General features: G+C 29.7%; 1 protein-coding gene across 1 annotated transcript; it reads right to left on the bottom strand.

Moving 5' to 3' along the window:
- Positions 1–15,868: 15,868 nt before the first annotated feature.
- On the bottom strand, positions 15,869–17,955 carry LOC123535006 (uncharacterized). The gene is made up of 4 exons (XM_045317516.2): positions 17,841–17,955; positions 17,621–17,698; positions 16,411–17,103; positions 15,869–16,040 (listed from the first exon to the last, which is right to left on the bottom strand). The coding sequence occupies exons 2-4, from the start codon at positions 17,691–17,693 to the stop codon at positions 16,033–16,035; spliced, it is 774 nt and encodes a 257-aa protein (XP_045173451.1). The 5' UTR covers positions 17,694–17,698; positions 17,841–17,955; the 3' UTR covers positions 15,869–16,032.
- Positions 17,956–19,498: the final 1,543 nt, after the last annotated feature.

Raw genomic sequence — 19,498 nt, 5'->3', positions numbered from 1 at the left:
ACCATGGAAACATGCATCTGCATACAGGCAATGGTATAAATGGACGACCGGCGTTCAGATGAGCAGAGTTTGGAGCATATAGGGTGTGTATGTTGACTTTTCTTGTCTTGTTTAAGCCTTTTGATATATTTGTTTATCTTTTTGCACATGCCTTTCTGTATCTATACACACAGTAGGGTTAGCATGAAAACTAGCATCTCCATCCAGGCAATGGTATATTGATGACCGGCGATCAGATGTAAAAAGTTATACCGCAGATTTTAGAGCATACAGGGTATGTATGTTTACTTTTTCTTTCTTGCATGTGACAACACTCTGATATAGTTTGTTTCTCTACATACACAGCATGGTTACCATGGAACCTTACATACCATTTAGGCAATGGTAAAATGTATGACCTACGTCCAAGTCGTCTGCAAACAGTAGTGAGAGAAATCCTGCAACCCAACACGTGGTTAACGCTTAGCTTTAAATAGTCTAAGCATTGCTTAGACCTGTTAATAAATTCAGGCAGAAATTGAATTTAAAGAAAAATCTGGATAATATGAGCGCTTATTGAGAGCACGATCTACATGGTATGTTTATGTTTCGTAATACGGTTCGGTGTTTGCTGTTTTGTCACGGATTTGTTTTCAGTTGTTTCTTAGTGGTGTTTGTGTGCTTGTGTTGGTGTTGGTGTGTTTGTGGTGGTGCTTGTGGTGGTGTTTTAGTGTTTTGGTGGTGTTCGTTGTTTCTTCAATGTGGTTTTCTCGGTTGTATACGGTATGGTTTGTGTTGTTTTGTCATAAACGTTTTTTTGTTGCTGCGAATAGTTTGTCGCATTGGGTTTTCTTCGTCTTTCGTTCCGTTTCACGGTGTTTTCTTTCTGCCGTTAGCAATATATTATTATTAGATTTATTTCTGAACACAATTATTAGAATCTTTAAATATTGCAGTAAGACCGCCTCGATGGATAGCCTAGTGGTAGAACGTCCGCTTCGAATGCGAGAGGTCGTGGGTATAATCCCCGGCCGCGTCATACCAAAGACGTAAAAATGGTACCAGTAGCTCTCTTCTTGGCATTCAGCAATAAGAGGGACACTGGCTTCTCTTCTTCTTTTTTTTTTTACATGTCCCATCAATTTTAGATATACCATGAAATATAACGGCAGACGACATCTGGGTAAACGCGCGCAATTGATCTATTTTATTTCTGCTTTTTATTCTTTGTTTTGTATTGCAGCTTTTTTGTACTGGAATGTTGGAATACTTAGAGAATAAAGACGCAGACGGATATGGAGATGCAGACGACCAAATAAAACGTGCGTTTCTCATTATCATGAACAGGTATTATATTGCTACATATAGTATCCTATTTTGTATGCATTTCTTTTCAGATTTTTCCAAAATAGTGACTGATGTTGACTACAAGTACGTGTGAAGGTATCATATTGTAGATATCACAATGGTATAATGGATAGTGCAGCTAAGCATGCGCACAGATGTCATGTTGTGGATTTCACAATGGTTTATTGGAGAATGCAGATATGGCGGCTGATGTTGACTATACAAGCACGTGCAAGGATGTCATGTTGTAGATTTCACAATGGTTTAGTGGACGGTGCAGCTTGGTCCTTTTTCTCGGGCAGATTGAGGTATGTAATTTTTCTGTACACGTTATTTATTTATTAGGCTAGCTTTATATTAGGCGTGTAGTTTTCAACAAAGTTATTCGTCATTTTTACTTTAATAGATTTTCTACAAACTAAGTATTAATTGGTTATCATGAAGGTTTCCATTGTTTGAATTCTTTTTTGCTTTAAACCCGTGACTATTAACTGTTTAATATTGACTACCAGTGTTCAGTCAGCAATGCATAACTTTAAACATTAAGAAAGCAACGCTCGGAGTAATCAAGTAATGCACATGTATACAATTTCTAGATTTGGTGAAAGTAACACTCGAAGAATTGGAAGTGAAACTCAAAACTATTCGATGACAAACGCAGACTATCCGACGAGAAGCAGTTTCCTGTACCATGCACGTAAGGACTTGCTTATATAATTTATAACACACTTGTTTACGAGTCGGTAATTCAGTTTAGTTACGCTATGAAGTGTCATTTGGTGTAACTTTTACGTCAAGAAAACGTTACTGGGCTCAATGCAGTGCTGTGTTCTAAATAAGGCAGGCGTCTGTTACCATATCAGCCCGAGACATGGTTCGAACCACTTTTTTTAATCCGTACTATTTTGAAACGAAGTTTTATTTTCTGTCAGTAAAAACTAAACAGGGATAAAAGTGTCTTTTCATTTTTAAAGAAAATTAAATTACTCAGCTTTCCATTCGTGAATAAAGTAATTGTTTGTGCGAAGTCAATCTAACCTCATTTGACCTTTTGACCCTCGGTCCGAACTGACCAATGCCGGCCAATTTAAAATCCACAGGTTTTAAACCCAATTAAAAGTTTTAAATACATATGATATAGATGAGTTTACAAAATAAAATATATTGTTTGAAAGAAAGAAGATTTACTGATAATATAAACCCCCATTATGTTATAACAAAAAATGGGAGAAAAATGATAAAAGCTACCTGTTCATCTTGTGGAAAAATGAAATCAAAGTTTGTTAAAAGTACAGGGGGTAATTTAGATATTCACAAAGCAATGTTACCTTTATTATCTAAGAAAGGTTTAACACTTCCAGGATATAATTATTGTGGGCCAGGAAATCCCCTAGATAATGGCCCCCCTGTCAATAAAATGGATGCAGAATGTATGGACCATGATTTATGCTATACATGATTTTAAAAAAGGGTACATTTTGATAAGCCAAATGTTTTCCCAATTTAAATAAAACTAAACCCAAAAACTTTTGGGGGGAAAAGATTGAAAAACTTTTAGGGGTAAAACCCTTAAAAAAAAAACAAAATCCATTTGGGTCCCCGGAAAAAAACAAAAGTCAAAAACGGGAAAAGGGGGAAATTTTAACCCCCCGGAATCACTGCCCCAATCTCCGCGGAGGATAAATTAGCAGAAGAATTACAAAAACCCAAAAAAAGGAAATTTAGGAAACGAAGAGTGATAGTTAATGATTTTGATGATATTTTGGTTTCCACTGATTTAGTCGAAAAGAAAGTTTTTTCAAAATTTAAAAAGGGTAAAATACTTTTTAAACCCGTTTTGATATATTTAGTAAATATGCTTGGGTTATTCCATTAAAGAATAAAAGGGAGAATTGTTACTGAAGAAATTTGAAAAAAAAATTTTTAGAAGGACGTTACCGAAAATTTATGGGTAGTTAAAAAGGAAAAGAATTTTATAAAAAAAAGTTTGAATTTTTTTAAATTAAAAAAAGATTAATATGAAACCCCAACCCATTTTAAAAAAGCTGTGGGAATAGAAAGATTTAATAGAATTTAAAAAAAGAATAATGTGAAATATTTTACAGCAAATAATTTTTTACTTTTTTAAAAAAAATTTGCGGGAAAAGGTTGAAAAAATATAAAAACAAAACATTCTGGGTATAAAATGCCCACAACCGAACCCAGAAAAAACTTAAATAAAGGTCCCTTTTTAAATTTAAATTTTATATGGTGATTTAAAGATCCAAAGAGCAAAGAAAAATTTTAAAAATTTGGTGACCCGATTTCGTTTTAACCCCAAACTTTAAAAATCCATTTTAAAAAGGAAATTAAAACCCCCCAAACCCGGCCAAGAATTTTTTTTAAAATTTATACAATTAATAAACAAATGAACATACCCCCAATTTAAAAGTTTTAAAATGATGAAATAATTAAAGGGTTCTTTTAAAATGAACAAAAATTTTTAAAACCCTATACACAAGAATTTTTTAGAAAAGAAAAAGTTATTAACAAAGGACTATAAAAAAAGAAAGCTTTAGTAAAAGGGAAAAGGTTACAAAAAAAAATTTAATATTTGGGGGTTCCCTTTTTAGCGATCTTGAACAAATTTAATTTAGAAAAAAAAAGGGTTAAAAATAAAAATAGCAATAAAAAATCTTTTTTCTAAAAAAAGGGGGAATAGAAAAAATTAGATCAATTAATTATTCATTTAAAATAAAAAGCTGCGGGCTTACAGAAAAATTTATAATTTTGGGGAGAGTAATTCCCTTTTTATATATTACGCAGGTGTTTTTGGTTGTTCAGCGCTTTATACTTTTTCCCAGCTTTTTCCTATATTTGTAGCAGTTGCTGGGGGTGTCCATCAGTAATTCCCTTTTTAAAAACTAAAAAGACTAAAATTTAAACGCCCCAGAAATTTTATTTTAAAACACATCACAAAATAAAAAAAACTTATAACAAAAAAAGGTTTGGGAAAAAAGAAAAATAAAGAAGAGCCAAAAAAAGTTTTTTCAGGTTTTTTTACAATACTTTTAGAAAGCAAAAGGGAAAAAAAATTATTCAACCCTCTTGAAAGGGCATAGGAAGGAAAATTTAAACTTAAGGTAAAAAAAGAAAAAAAAGAAGAAAAACCGGTATTAAAGATTATTAAGTTTTTTTCTATAAGCATTTTATATAAAATGAAAAAAATTTAAATTTTTCAGTTGAAGGCAAAATTGATCAGGAAAAAGAAACGTTTTTAGATATTTTTTAAAGAATTAATCCTTTTTTAAATAAAATTTCCAGAACCAATTCACAAATGGCAAAATGTTAAAAACCCAAGCGGAAATTAAATATACCTTTTTGAACTTGTGCTCAAAAAACCTTCCCCAAATATTTTTTTCCTTTTCAGCAAAAACTTTAAAACAGTCATAAAAAAATGTTAACTTTGCAAAACCCATTTTTGATGGTTTTTTCCTTTTCCTTGAATTTTGGTTATTTAATTTAAACAGAAAACCGTTTTTAAAAAAACAAAAACACGAAAAACGGTGTTATAAATGACCCAGGGGGGCAGTATACAATTTTTTTCTTAACTGATCATATTAAAAAACCATAGGGAAAAAAACCCAATTGATGGATTTGTTTATTTTTTAAAACCAAACCCAAAAATTTGTTTAAAAGACTTCAAAAAGAAACGGGAACGGAAAAAAACAATTTTGGTTTAGATTATTTGAAACCACCCCAAATTCCTAAAAGAATTTTTTAAACGAATGTTTCAAAAGGTAAAAAATTTTAACTTTTTGATAAAAAATTTTAAAAAAAATGATTTTAAAATCTTATTCAAAAGAAAAAAGATAATATAAAAAAAATTTTCTAAAATCAAAAAATTTTTCATTAGGGGGGGTTTTTTTAAAGATTTTTTTTATAAGTAATTAAAAATATATAGAGGGTTTTAAATAGAAAGGTAGATAGAATAAATTATGCCTTTTTAACTAGCACTTTAGGGAAAATTTAATAAAACCCAGATAAAAATTTCCCATATAAAAAAAGTTTTAAAAGAAAAAATGTTTTTTAAAATTTCAAAACTTGACCCAAATAGTTAGCGATGAATATAAAAATCACGTTTTTGAAAAATTTACAAAATTTTTATAGACCCCTTAAATCTTCGTAAAAAAAATTTTATTTGAATGGGACTGGGGTTTTTCTATTAACTGAAGAAGAAAATGATGAAAAAATTATTTGATTGCCCAGCCCCAAATAATTTCGAAACAATCCAAAAAAAGTTATTGTAACCGACTGTGATACTAATGAAGAAAAAAAAATATAAAAAGCACTTAAAAAAGCATCTAAAAAATTTTTGGTATTAATGCTTTTTTTAATAAAAATGGTTGTGAAGGGAAAAAACCGAGTAAAATGTGGAATATCAAAAGTAAGGGAAAAAAAGATAAAAAATTTAAATTTTTTATTTTTTTAAAGAAAATTTAAAAACTTTTTATTTTTTTTTTTTTTTAATTTTTTTTTTTAAACCCCTTTTTTTGCTTGAAGATTTTTTTTTAAAAAAAATAATAGATGGGAAATCGAGAAAAATTTTACAAAACAATATTATAAGAAATTTGAAATTAAAAATTTTCCTATAGACAAATCCAAAGAATCAATTATATTTAACTATAAAACACTCTTATGAAAACTTAAATTGAACTTAAAAATTTAAAAAGGGATAAAAAAAATATTTTTTTTGTTGTTTTAAAAAATTTAACTTTTTCAAAATGGAAAAAACTGATACAATATATAAATCAGCTTATTTTCAAAAAAGGCTTTTAAAAAATTTTTAACACAAAGAAAAAAAAAAAACTTTACATCAAACTTTTGATAATAATAAATAAAATTTGGGAATTGGGGTTTTGAAGGAAGTGGTGGAAAAAATAAGTCGTTGATGCCCCAAAATTTTTAAAAAAGATATTTAAATTTATCCCTTGGCTGCTTCAAGTTTTTAGGGAAATTTCCAAAACATTACAAAATTTCCCCCTTAAAAAAATTTAATAAAAAATAAAGAAATTTATTGGGTATTAATTTTAATGGTGTTTTTTTTACTTACAAAATTTTTCCCGTAACAAAGGGATTTTGAAAGAGTTTCAAATTATAAAAAACATATAAACGTCTTGGGTTATACGGGGAAAAAATTTTCCCTTTTCATTAATCAAAAACCCAAAATAGAAGTTTTAAATTTAAATATCATTTTTATTTTTTGGGTATGAAAAAAAATGTATTTATCCTTGTACATTTCAAAATATCAATACGAAGAAAAATGTTACCCTGTTGCTAATTAAATAAAGATAAAATAAATGATAAAAAAAATGATAAAATAACTGATGGATGAAGAAGCCTCAAGAACTGAAATCCAAATTATGGTTTTGGGTTAAAAAAACTTTTAAAAGATTAATGAATAAAAAAACAAAAAATTAAAACAAAAAAATTTTTGTTTGATTTTTTGTCTGCAAAAACTTTACTCAAGAAAGGAAATTAAAAAGAACCCCATACCAAAAATGTTTCGCTATTAATGGTACCAAGGGGTTTAAAAAGCCCAAAAAAGGGGGGAAGGGAAAGTACAAATTTTAAAAAAATCATAAAGGGGGTTTTGCAGTACCCCTTTTTTAATTTATGGATTTTTTAAAACAATAACTAAAAAAGTTTTAACTGCTTTACCAAACAAATGAATCTTCATTTACTGAACCCTAAAAAAATCATTTTGATTGGGGTTACGGGAAAAAAGTTGTTTGTTTTTATGCGATAATTTTAACCCAAACCCCCCCAATTTTTTTTGGGGGGCCCCAATGCGTTTACTTTTTTTTTGAAAAAAATGCTTTTAGGAAGAGGAAAATTGGAAAAAAAATATTTAAAAAAACATTTTAACAAAAATTTGAGAATGTCTAAAAAAAAATGAAAGTGAATTTTTAAAAAAAAAAGTTTTGTCATACTTGAAAAAAAATATATAGAAGGTGAAGTGTCGGGCTACGTCCCCCGGGGGCCGCAGGTTCCCCCAGTCCCGTGACCAATTTTCATTTTTAAAAGGAAAATTCAGAGGAAAAGTTTACCGGAAAAGTAATATTAATTTTAAAATAACACATAAAATTTCCCGTTTTTTTTCATAATTTAAGAGGGTTTTGACGGTCATTTTATTAAAACAACAAAAAGGAAAAATTTAAAAAAAAAATTAATGTTATTCCTTTAAAAATATTTGGAAAAAAATAAATGGCATTTATTTATTTTTTGACTTGGTCTTTATGATTTATTCCAGTTTATGTCCAATCATTGGGTAACTATAAAAAAAAATTCCAGAATTTTAAAAATTTATCTCAAGAATTTGATAAAAAAAAGAATTTTTAAAAAAAAAAGGTGTTTATTCATATGATTACATGGATTTATTTTAAAAAAAAAAAAGAAACAAAATTACCCCTTTTAAAAAAGAGTTTTATTCCCAAATTTTTAAAAGAAACTTATTTCCCCCATAATGAATATGAACAGCTAAAAAAGTTTGGAAAAAATTTAAAAAATTTAAAAAAATGGGGAATATCATGATCTATATTTTTAAAAAAAAACGTATTTTCTTTTTGCTGATGTATTCGAAAATTTAGAAAACTATGTTTTTGAGTATTCAAATTAATCCCTTTTCATTATTTTTTAGTCCTGGTTTTCTTGGGATGCAAAGTTAAAAAAGACTGGAATTAAGTTAGATTTAAAAAACTGATATTTATTTGTATTTTTTATTTTAAAAGGGATTTAGAGGAGGAATAAGTTATATTTTTAAACAGATAAGGTTTAAACCCAAAAAATAAAAAATATGAAAAGGGTTTAATTTAAAAGAAGAAACAAATAATTATGTACTTTACGCCAATAAAACCCGTTAAAGGTTGGGCTATTTGTCAAACCTTTTCCCTCTGGAAACTTTTTAAATTTTTAAAACCAAAAAAAAAATTTAAGAAATTTAAATTTCAAAAAGGTTTTAAAAATAACTTTATAGGGTTTAATTTTGACTTTAAATTTCCCAAAAAAATTACATAAAACCCATAATGGTTTTCCCCTTTTGCTCCTGGGGAAAAAATTAAAATACCAGACAATGGCTTTTTGATTATGTAAAAATATTAAAAAAGAATTTTAAATAGGGAAAAAATTAAAGTAAAGAAATTGGTTTTCCCAAATTTAAAAGAAAAAAAAAATTAATGTTTCCCTTATAAAAAAACTTGAAAATATATACACAATTGGGTTAAAAGTAACAAAAATACTTTAAAAATTAACTTTTGACGAAAGTCCCTTGGGGTTTAAAAAAAATATAATTTATTTTAATTTCTCCCCAAAAAAAAACTAAAGCAAAAAATTTCCCTTTGAAAGGACTTTTTTAAGTTTTAAAGAAAAATTCTGTATTTTGGAAGACGATTTGGGGAATTTTTCGGGAAAAAGGGTTAATATTAAATTAACTCATGATGAAAATATTTTATTAAAAAACCCTAGCCCCCAAACCCTTTATTTTAAATTCCCAAAGATGTTTAACTCAACCTTTTTGGTATTTATAGAATAAAAAAAGTTTGTTATTAAACAGACCTTGTTTTGGGTTTGGGAAAGTGCATTCTAGTTTTTTCAAAATATTTAATTAGATTTTTATTATAAATTTCATTTAAAAGGGAAAAAAATGAGGGTTTAAATTTTTTTTAAAAATTTTTGTTTTTTCTACACGATTCATTTTTGTTATGAAATAAAAAACCCAAAAATTTCATAATAGGGTTTTTTTTAAGGAAAGGGGGGGGGGGGGGGGGGGGTTTAAGGGGGGGGGGGAAAGGTTTTGGTGGGGGGGGGGGGAAATTTTTTATTTGTAATTTTTAAAAAATTTTGGGAAAAATTTGTTTTTTTTTGGGTTATTTTTGGTTTTTTTTGGGAAAAAAAAAGGGGGGGAAAATGTTATTTTATTTATTGAGGAAATGGTAAAATTTTTAAAAAAAATTTTTGGGGGAAAAAAGAAAAATTTGGGGTTTTTAAGAAAAAAATAGTTCATAAAAATTACAAAGAACTTTGTTTAATTCAACCATAAGTAAACACACTTTTAAAGTTTATTCGGTTTTGAAGCATAATCCCTTTTTTAATTATGTTTTAAATAAAAAAATCTTTTTCATGTTAGATGAAAAAAATATATTCTTGATAATGGTTTTTATACATTAGCTTACTCTTTAAATTAGAAACCATAAAAAAGTTTAAAAAAAAATATTCGTAACCGGGTTTAAAAGGGAAATTAAAATTTAAAAAAAAAACATCCATTTTAAAATTTATTTGATAATTAATAGAATAGATTCATTTTTTCTATTATTTTTTTTTCTGATAACTTTGAAGAATTTCACTTTCTTTTTTTTTTTTATTTTTAATTTGCTTTTCCTTTTTTCTAATTTAATTGCATCAACAAGAATAATTAAGATTTCAATTTTTTTTTAATTGCCACCAAAATTTCCACCCCCCAACCAAACCAGGACTAGCATTTACAGTTTTTTCCATTTAAAAAATCCACCATCGGTTCTTGGGTAAAACTTTTTAAAAACAAAAGGAGGTTTCCTTTTTAATTCCTTTCTATTTGTTTTTCTATTTTTTTTAATTTTTTTTTTATTTTTGATTATTCCCATTTTTATTAATTATTCCAGTTAAATAAATGTCCTTTTTTTTAAAATAATTCATAATAGTTTGTTCATTTACTCTTTGATTATGAATTTTTAGTTTTTTAAATACAATAAATCATACAACGGTACTTTATCTTGTAACATTTTAATAAAAATAAACAATAATACCGCAAAGCATACTTGTTTTGTCTTGATATTGAACATTGTTGTATTTACATTGGTATATATTTGAATTAACTTCTTTTGGTGGAGGAAGTCCAAACGGATCGAAGTATATTTTATTAAAGTAACAAACCCAATGTTTCCAGGACCAACAGAGTCGTCCAAATTTATAATTCCACATTCAACCTTTTCTTTAATTTTATTTAAATATTTCTACAAAATACACCCCTAAAGTTTTTTAATTTTTAAATTTTTTTTACCCATTGTTCAATTTTCAAAGTTAATTATTGGTTTGTTTATAAATTTTATTTTTTTTTTACTATAGGAATTCGTCTGTAAGGTCTTCTCTGAGAATCAATCTGAAATACCCTGCCATGTCCCTTACCACTTAACAAAGATGTAATCAAAGGTATTCCTAGACTAGCAGCCAACATACCTAAAAAGCCACCGTCTGTTTTTGTTTTTGTGTTAATTTAATCACTCCAGATCCTACTAATTGCTTTCTTTGATTAGGTGTAAGATTTTGGTGATATCATATTTCTCTTATCATTAGCTACTGAAACATACCATTTCCAAGTATTTTACTAACACCAGTACTGGCTAACCCAACAAAGCACCAATGCCTAGAGGGGCTAATATTTTTGGAGCTATTTTTGCTGCCCTTGGAAGAATTGTTTTTCCTAACAAACCAGCCAAAGCTCCTAAAAATCCACCATTTTGACCTTGACTGGACATTTGTTTTTTTGAAATTGTAATTTCTAATCCCTTTTTTATTTGCAACAGCTTTTTTAATTTGATTAATTTTGTGTTTTTTTTAAAAGTAAAGGGAAGTTTCCACGTAATTGTTCCCTGTTTTAATCTAAAAGTATGTGGAATTTTATTATTATAAGCTTGTGGGTAAATTTTCTTTTGCCATCTGTAAGGTTAATTTTATATTCAATATAATTTGATGACTTTATAAATTTTAAATTTTTTTTTTTTAAAATTTTAATATTTATTTTATTTAAACAAAAACAAGTTCTTTTCCCCAATTTTTTATTTCAACTGTTTCCTCATAAATACAATTGCGTAACACGAATATTGGGGCTGTTTGGTGGAAAAATTTTTTTTAGCTTTTAAAATGTAATAGGGGGGGGGCTTAGGGTCATCTGTAGTTACTTCCTTTTTTTTTCCAATTTTAAAATGAAAAAATCCAAAAATTCAAAAAAATTTTGGGATCTATTTAAAAAAGATTTCCCAATAGTTTTAAATTATTTTGTTTATAATAAAAATTAATTACACCCTCATATTTTCCCTTGATATACTTGTAAAATTCTGTTTCGGGAAAAAAAACCCATACCAACTTCAAGACGAAAAGGGGGCTCAAAATGCAATTTTAAATTTGGGGGGGCGGTTTAATTTTAAATTTTATCTAAAAAATGTGGATTTTGTTTCTTGGGTGAATTACTTTTACCCGGGTTTCTTTGTAAATAAACAAATAAAATTTTGGGGTTTTAAATTAAACCAGCTGTTTTTCCCTAAAGGTTATTTTAGTTTGTTTTGAATCATTGATTGCGTCATTTTTTCCCCAAAGGGTTATGACCATCTTGTTTTTTTAAATTTTTTTCCCGTTAATTAGATAAAACCCCAAATTCATTAAAAATAAAACGTGGAACCCAAAGAATTAAATTGTTACAATTACTCTACCAGGGGATCAACAGCATTAGCTCTAAAAATTAATTCATCATCATTGCAGGGTGTAGTGGGTTTTTTGAATTTGACCTTTGGGGTAAAATATTTTGTTTCTAAAAACCCGGAAAAAAAAAAATAATTATTTAATGGAATTTTAGTGTTTACCTCTTTATTATCTTGGATTAATGCCTTTCTAATAGCGAAACCACTATTATATCCAGCTTGGTCCATTCCTACTTTCAGCAACAGCAGTAGTATCTAAATAAATAAACTCATTTGTTCCAGTTGATTTTGCATAATCCTCAGATAGTTCAACCAAACTCTTTACATTTATTACTTTGTATAAATTATTACAATCATAAACAATTTTTTTCCATTTGTTTAACCACTAACTGATCAATTAATGAAGCTGCATTATTAATTAAAGCAATTTGATTATCATCTCCACCAGCACCATAATTATTACCATTAGCAAGTTTATTTACTTTAAAACTTACTTCAAAATAAGCATTAAAACCAATCAAAATATGAACTTCTATCATTAATTGTAAAGTGATATCCGTTTTTTTGTTGTTTAAACATTATTTCCCAGGACAGATATTAAAGCTGTATCTAATTGAATAGAGTTAATTCATATCTTTCACAATATTCTTTGTTCTAAACATGTATATATTATATATTATTTTATTTTTTATTAAAGTTTAAAACTTTATTTTTTATAAATTAATCTGTTAATACGTTTTTGTTGAGCTGAAGTTCCAGCACGAGCTAAAGTCCCAGATCCTGACAATATTCTATTTATTCTCATATGAATATCCTCCTCTTATCATTATTATTTTTAATTATTATTCTTTTCTTGTAATTCCTTGGCAATTAAATTACCAACTGCCGGAGCAGGTTTCTTTTTAAGTTTTTCAACAATTTAGCTGCAGCTAAATTTCCAACTTCTGTTCCAACCTTTTTTGTTCCACTTTCAAGTGCTGCTTTTCCTGCTGTTTCCAAAGCTTTTTTTCCCAGCTGTGCTAATTGAAGATGCGGCTGAACTTGAAAGCAATTTCGTTAAAGTGTCAAAGATACCTGTTCCGTGTATGATTTCTTCTCCTGTGTGAGCATCAACATAAATAAATATTCCTTTATTTTTATCATAAACTTTTTGTACATTATATAAAACTAAAATTTTAATTCATAATAAAGTTTTAAAACTTTAGTTTTAATTAATTTCTTTTAAAATTAGTGTAAAACTTGTTTCAACCTCATTAAAATTAATTATTCTACCAAATACATCTGTAATATATATTCTAATTGAATTTATAATATATTTATTAATTTCAGAATATCCAACTCTTTGTGGTTCTTTTGTAAATGGATAAGCTCTTGTTAAATCTGCAGTACTTAAAGCAAGATAATATCACTGAAATTACCATCAACAAGTGAATTATCAATAAGATCACAATGAATGTAAATTGTATCCACAGAGTTAGTTATATTTGGTGTTTTAGTTCCCCATTCAATTTTGTCTAATTTTTTTTTCTCAAATCCAAGCAATGTAATGAAAATTTGATATTTCCAAATCCAACATAAAATTATCTGTAATTGAAATCAAAATCTTAAAACTACTTAAATCAAATTCCAAACTTATTGGAGCAATTTCTGATTTATCAAATTCATAATCACCATATTATTAATGTTTCCCTTAAAATTTTAGGCCGTAATGCGTTAACGCTCTGCCACGGAACGCGCATATATAAAAAGGTGTTATAACAGCACGTGAGCGCGAGAATCTCTCTGTTAACACACGTTTTCTCTCCTGTTAAAACACCCCCAAAAAGTGACATAAACAGCAGTTTTATGCTAGAATGGGTGTTTATACTAGGTTATAAAGTAGAACATAAAATTAACAAAATAAAAATAAGTAGAGATGTAGTATTTTGACAGACAGAAGAGTTGTTGCCGCTATTATACAAGGAGCTTGCATACTGGGAAATATGTTAGTACATGTATTTTTTGGTAGTAATATGAAATTAGGCGCTGCCTGTCTGACGGGAAAACCTGGTAATACGGATTCTTTCTTTTTTTCTGCATAAATTGTTCTTTCTGATATTTTCAGTTTGGCTTTCAGTTTTGACAGTAAACCTGACGGTTTTGCTCTTGTTATAAAAATTAACAAAGGAAAATGTTTTAAAATGTTTTGTTTAAATGAACGTAGATCTAATCATTTCTGTGTCAAGACTAGACAGACAATGGAAAATAGTGTTCATGAGTTAAAGATAATAGTGATATTTGGGTGCACAGAATCTATTCCCAAAATGCACCCATACTGGTACTGATGATAAACCCGGACAGAAAATGAGGTTTTTTTACCTGTGACTTTTTTATTTCTGCAAATTGTTATCAATGGTTGGTATCAAAATAATGCTTAACATTTGCTGAAAACTTTACATAATTCAAATTTATATTTAGTAAGCAAACTCGCATGAAGTGAGGCCCTGAAAGGGGACCGGGTATGTAAAATGGGGACTGAACGAACGTTGACTGATGATAAATTCGACCACTTTGTCATTTACAAAATTTTCTTCATAGTATTATATCGAAACTTTCACAAAAATACTGCAACAGTCATTTTGGATCAAATAATGAAAAGTGACCCAATGTCAGGCCTTTATGTTGACAGTGAGCATGCGTAAAACAACACCCTCTTCCCCAGTAATTTTGGATAGATATTTTGTTATACAGATAAATGTAAGTCATTTATTTATACAGAATATTACCAATTTTGTTTTTGTTTACACCAGTTGGTGTTGTAAGTGGTTGCTATTAGATGGTGTGTTCAATTATATAAATAACCGATTGCAATCGAATAATTCCAAGGCGGTCGACTTTATCATCTGTCCGGGTTTATCATCAGTTCCAGTAGGCCACCAATTACATACGTACTAATATTTAAAACTGTTCAGTATACCCTCTTCGGTACATACCTACACTTGGCGCTATGCGCCTCAACGATCATGCCTTTGATGGCAACTTGTTTCTCTAATACAATTTCTGAATCCGGGAATGCACAGTTTCTTTTCAGTTCATTTGTTACAAATGGTTTTTAAAAACGACCAAAAAAAAAAACCACACACACACACAACAATTTACACATTAAGCCTGCGTAACATCACGCTCAACCTCATGTTCTTCCGATATTCTTTTGTAGTATAGATACCGGAATTTACATAATCCTGTTATCCTAAACACTGACTATTTCAATTCTTTCAAATGCCATTATTGTCAAATGACACTCTTTTAGGACAACTTGTGACCCACTAATACAGCTATGGTAAAACTCTTGTATGTGAGAATGACAAACAACCATTTACATGTAAAATTCTTATTTCAAATTCATTCTAAAAAGTTCTTGACCAGAATTTTATCTATAACACAAACACTCTTAGTCGAAATTCAAGAAATCCAATTTAATTTACCTAACTCCTAACAGTCTGGGGCCTGTTTTGAATATGATTAAGGTTAATTCTTAGCTCGATAGGCATCGTAGTTAGGGCCTCTCAAGGATATAACCAACATATTTTTCCAAGTGTAAAACTCTAGTCAATGAATTGATCTTTTGAGAAAGTAGTTGCAATATATGTGAAAGACTGTGGAAGGGAGGGGAGATAAGTAATATCGATATATGCTTTTCCATGGCTTCGAATTTTTTGTTCAAAATTTATAGGCAGAACATTGATTAACTATACACATTATTGATTTCTGTTCCAATAATTGCAAAAATTGTGATAAATATCAAAAAAAAAAAAAAAAATGGGCATAAGCAAAAAAAAATATGTGACAAGCATCTGACAATATTCGAACTCGGACCTCGCGCATGGAAAGCATGTACGCTAACCACTGGACCACGGTGAAGTATGACGCAATTTGGTGATAAAATTATGTATATAGATAAATTTTGTTACGACAGCGTGTCTAAATTCGTTTTACTTTGACATTTTTGAAATTATTGGCTTTTCTACATTAAAAAAGAATAAATTAGCGATGATTTTGTTATACAAACACTGCTGTAATGTAGCCTACATATATATATTTTTTATTATTTATTTATTATAACAGATACACCATAATACATGTATAAACATATTGACTCTAACGTCTGTTGTAGTAAGACAAACACAGAAAACACACCACAATTTGCACAGCAAAATATTTTCAACACTGTTCATCCAGCTTAGAGACCTGAAAAAAGAAAAGATTAAGATATTATGCCAAATAACCGAGGAAAAAAAACCACAAACATACAGACCCTCAGCCCCAGCTAAACCGCCTTTTGTTATTTTGCTAATATCTGAATGAAGTCAAGACTGCACGTATCCAGATGGTATGATTAAAAGGAGAATGTGATATATTAAAACACTATAACAAATAAATCGAATAAGCAGTCGAATAAGCAGTCGTGCCGAGTCAAAACCTAAACGAAATTTGATTTTGCAGTAAACTGTCTTTTGATCAAACTTTCAAATACTATTAGCTACTTTTTTCTGAAATGAAACAGCTTGACCGTTATATATGACGTACTGATGAGTTAAAAAATAGTCATTGTACTTACTGAAGCGCATGCCCAACGCTGCTCCGCAAATGTTGCTTAATTTGTTATACCCATTGATTGCATATCCACCACAACCGCCCATGTGCATTTCAAACTGGAAGAAGTAGCTTTGGGGAAGATGACTTTCTCTTTTGTTTGGCGCTGTTTGACCTTCGTTTATCCAGTCCTGCATGAGCTTACTGTAACAGCAGCGCAAATGATAGTTGGTTGGATTTCCGTTACTTGGGTTAAAAAAGAAAGCCAAATAACTGTTAGGATTTCTGTCGCAATTTGTAAACGTGAAATCCTTTCCATTGGCACTGTAACCTTGTTTCGACTTTTGATTTGCAATAGATCGAGGCAGAAACCCTAAATAAAGAAATGGTCCCATTGTATTAGAGTTAAGTGGACGGGCATAATTGACATATTTGCTATATTGAATACTTAACGGTACTGAATACTTTGAAGATATTTGTCTCATATTGGTATCGTATTGCTTCCCGTTGGAGCGCGCATGTCTCACAAGAACCTCATGGGTGTCAGGATTTATCAGGTCCAGCTTGATTTCGACGCCAGCATTTTTAGAGATGAACATGTATCCGTAAGTCCCGTGGAATTCGCAAAATGCTTTGTATGTCTGACCTTTGCCGTTGTACATCAAATATTCTCCACTTTGAAGGTTTGTATTATACTGTTTAAGATCTTTGCATGAATCTGAAATAATTTGCAATTATTTATTATGCAATGCTTTTAACGGCCAACATATGGTCTCATATGTCTTTCTAACACTGGCTTACAAGATAAAATACATAGCCAACTTTGATCAGGAATACAACGAACCTGCTCTTGCATGATCAGCAATATGCGTATACAACACGAACACACATACACAGAGAAATAATACATTATTTAAATGCATTCTACTGAATTAGATTGTTACATACAATGCGTTTAAATATAATAGGAGCACAATTTGCACTGACATACAATGTATGTCTTAAATATAATAGGAATACAATTTACATTTGCATGGGATGATCTCCACATGTCTCCATCGTATGTATAGACAGATTGGAAATTGGATACCGATTCAGACGCGTGACGAACGGCTTTTACAACTTGCAATTATTTTTTTATTCTTGCAATATGTTGGCTTCTGGCGAACTGGACAGAAAATAGGATATATCTAATTTATTTGAAATAATATACATATGTGTTTGTTTTTACTTACGGTAACCAAAGCAAATGTTCACACTGTAATACACTGACAGGACAACAACAATTATATCTCGTAAAGGCACCATCTTGTCTGAAATTTACAAACGTTACATTGTGAATGATTTATTTCAAAATAGTTTTTAGTAATGAAAATATTTCTTTTTAATTATGAAACAGTTTTGAAAACGGTTGCAAGTGATGTTATTCCTTTTGATTAACGGAAATTGTCTTACCTTAATTTATGTTGCTGATCGCAGATTTATTTGTGAAATTGAAACGTTTGAGTCCTTATATACCTGTACATGCTGATCAGAATTGACGTAAGCAATGGATATATTGTTTACGTTACAGACATGAAACATCCGGCTTGAGCTGTTTTGATTTAATTGCGCATAAATCATGACGTAAAATGCTGAGGCGAACAAAAGCCAATCCTTGAAGTAGTTTACATATTTCGGTCAGAGGTTCATTTTAATTTTGATTTTGTTTTACAGCGCACCAACACAATACATGGTACCACAGAATCACAGAAATTCTGCGAAATCAAGTTTTTATACCCTGCAGGATAAGACCGCGGCTCCATTTACTTTTATGCATAAATTTTCCCAGAACTACATGGGACTCCAGCTAGAGATTAAACCAACAACCTACAAAAGCTTCATATCAGAGCTGATAACATCATACATAGAGTACTTTACATCATTTGTTTTTAAAGTATTTTCTATTTAGAAATGCATGTATAATATGCTAAACAGTGCATATATTCCTACATTCCTACAATCACTCTCAGTCATTTTTATCAATTTTATTATGGATTTTATTATTCATAGTGTATATATCAGTTGAGTAGTGCCTTCGTATTAATTTTATTTACTTATATGGAAAGGTAGCGTCTGGGCAACGTTAGTTAGAATTACCGTCTTGATATTTTGAACCCCTTAGTTAATTAATTTAAGCGCAGTGAATTTCGGTACCGGTCTTGCCATTTTCATAATAGAACTTAAAAGAATCGATCCGCTGCTGGAGAACAGAACTCAGTTTTATAACTTTAACATATGAAGCCTATTTTTTCAGCTTCAGCGTTAGTTTTACTAAATTTATTTGTGGTTTTTCTTAAAACAATAAAAGTGATGTAAACAAAACAAAAAAGACAGTGTTAAAAGTGCAAACATATCCATAAAACTACTGACAAAACAAATTATGTTTGCACTGAATGTGTGAATAAATGATCGTAGATAACATAAATTATACACATTAAGTAAACAGTTACATCCTGTTTTAGATTTATGTTGAACCAATCATAATCATTTTTGCATCTTGCTAATAAATCATATGACAGAGGCTTCAACGTGAAAATTTACACGTATTTACAGCAAATTATTAGTCCCCTACTGGTTGAGACTATAGGAATGCGCTTTTCCATCATTCCGTCCGTCCGCAATTTCGTGTCCGGTCCATAACTCTGTCATCCATGAAGGGATTTTAATATAACTTGGTACAAATGTTCCCCCTGATGAGACGACGTGTCATACGCAAAACCTGGACCCCTAGCTCAAAGGTCGAGGTCACAGTTGGAGGTCAAAAGTCAACAGGGTTTTTTTCCTGTCCGTTCCATAACTCTCCCATCTGTGAAGGGATTTTAATATTACTTGGCACAAATGTACCTCATAATAAGACGATGTGTCATGCACAGTTTTCAGACCCCTAGCTTAAAGATCAAGGTCACACTTAGCAGTCAAATGTTAACATTGCATGAACCAGTGTCTGTTTCATGTCCGGTCCATAACTCTGTCATTCATTAAGGGATTTTAATATCACTTTGCAAAAATGTTCCCCATGATAAGACAACTTGTCAAGCGTAAAACACGGATCCCTGGCTCAAAGGTCAAGG

The sequence above is a fragment of the Mercenaria mercenaria genome, chromosome 12 (assembly GCF_021730395.1).
Source record: "Mercenaria mercenaria strain notata chromosome 12, MADL_Memer_1, whole genome shotgun sequence".
Taxonomy (NCBI): domain Eukaryota; kingdom Metazoa; phylum Mollusca; class Bivalvia; order Venerida; family Veneridae; genus Mercenaria; species Mercenaria mercenaria.
Note: the sequence above shows the minus strand (reverse complement) of the source record. Positions and strands in the feature narration are given on the sequence as shown.

Bases quoted from the DNA above. Each gene is read 5' to 3' on its own strand.
- LOC123535006 (XM_045317516.2), bottom strand. From the start codon at position 17,693: ATGGTGCCTTTACGAGATATAATTGTTGTTGTCCTGTCAGTGTATTAC. The intron at 17,104-17,620 runs GTAAGTAAAAAC...AAATTATTTCAG, and splicing joins GAACATTTGCTTTGGTTACC to ATTCATGCAAAGATCTTAAA.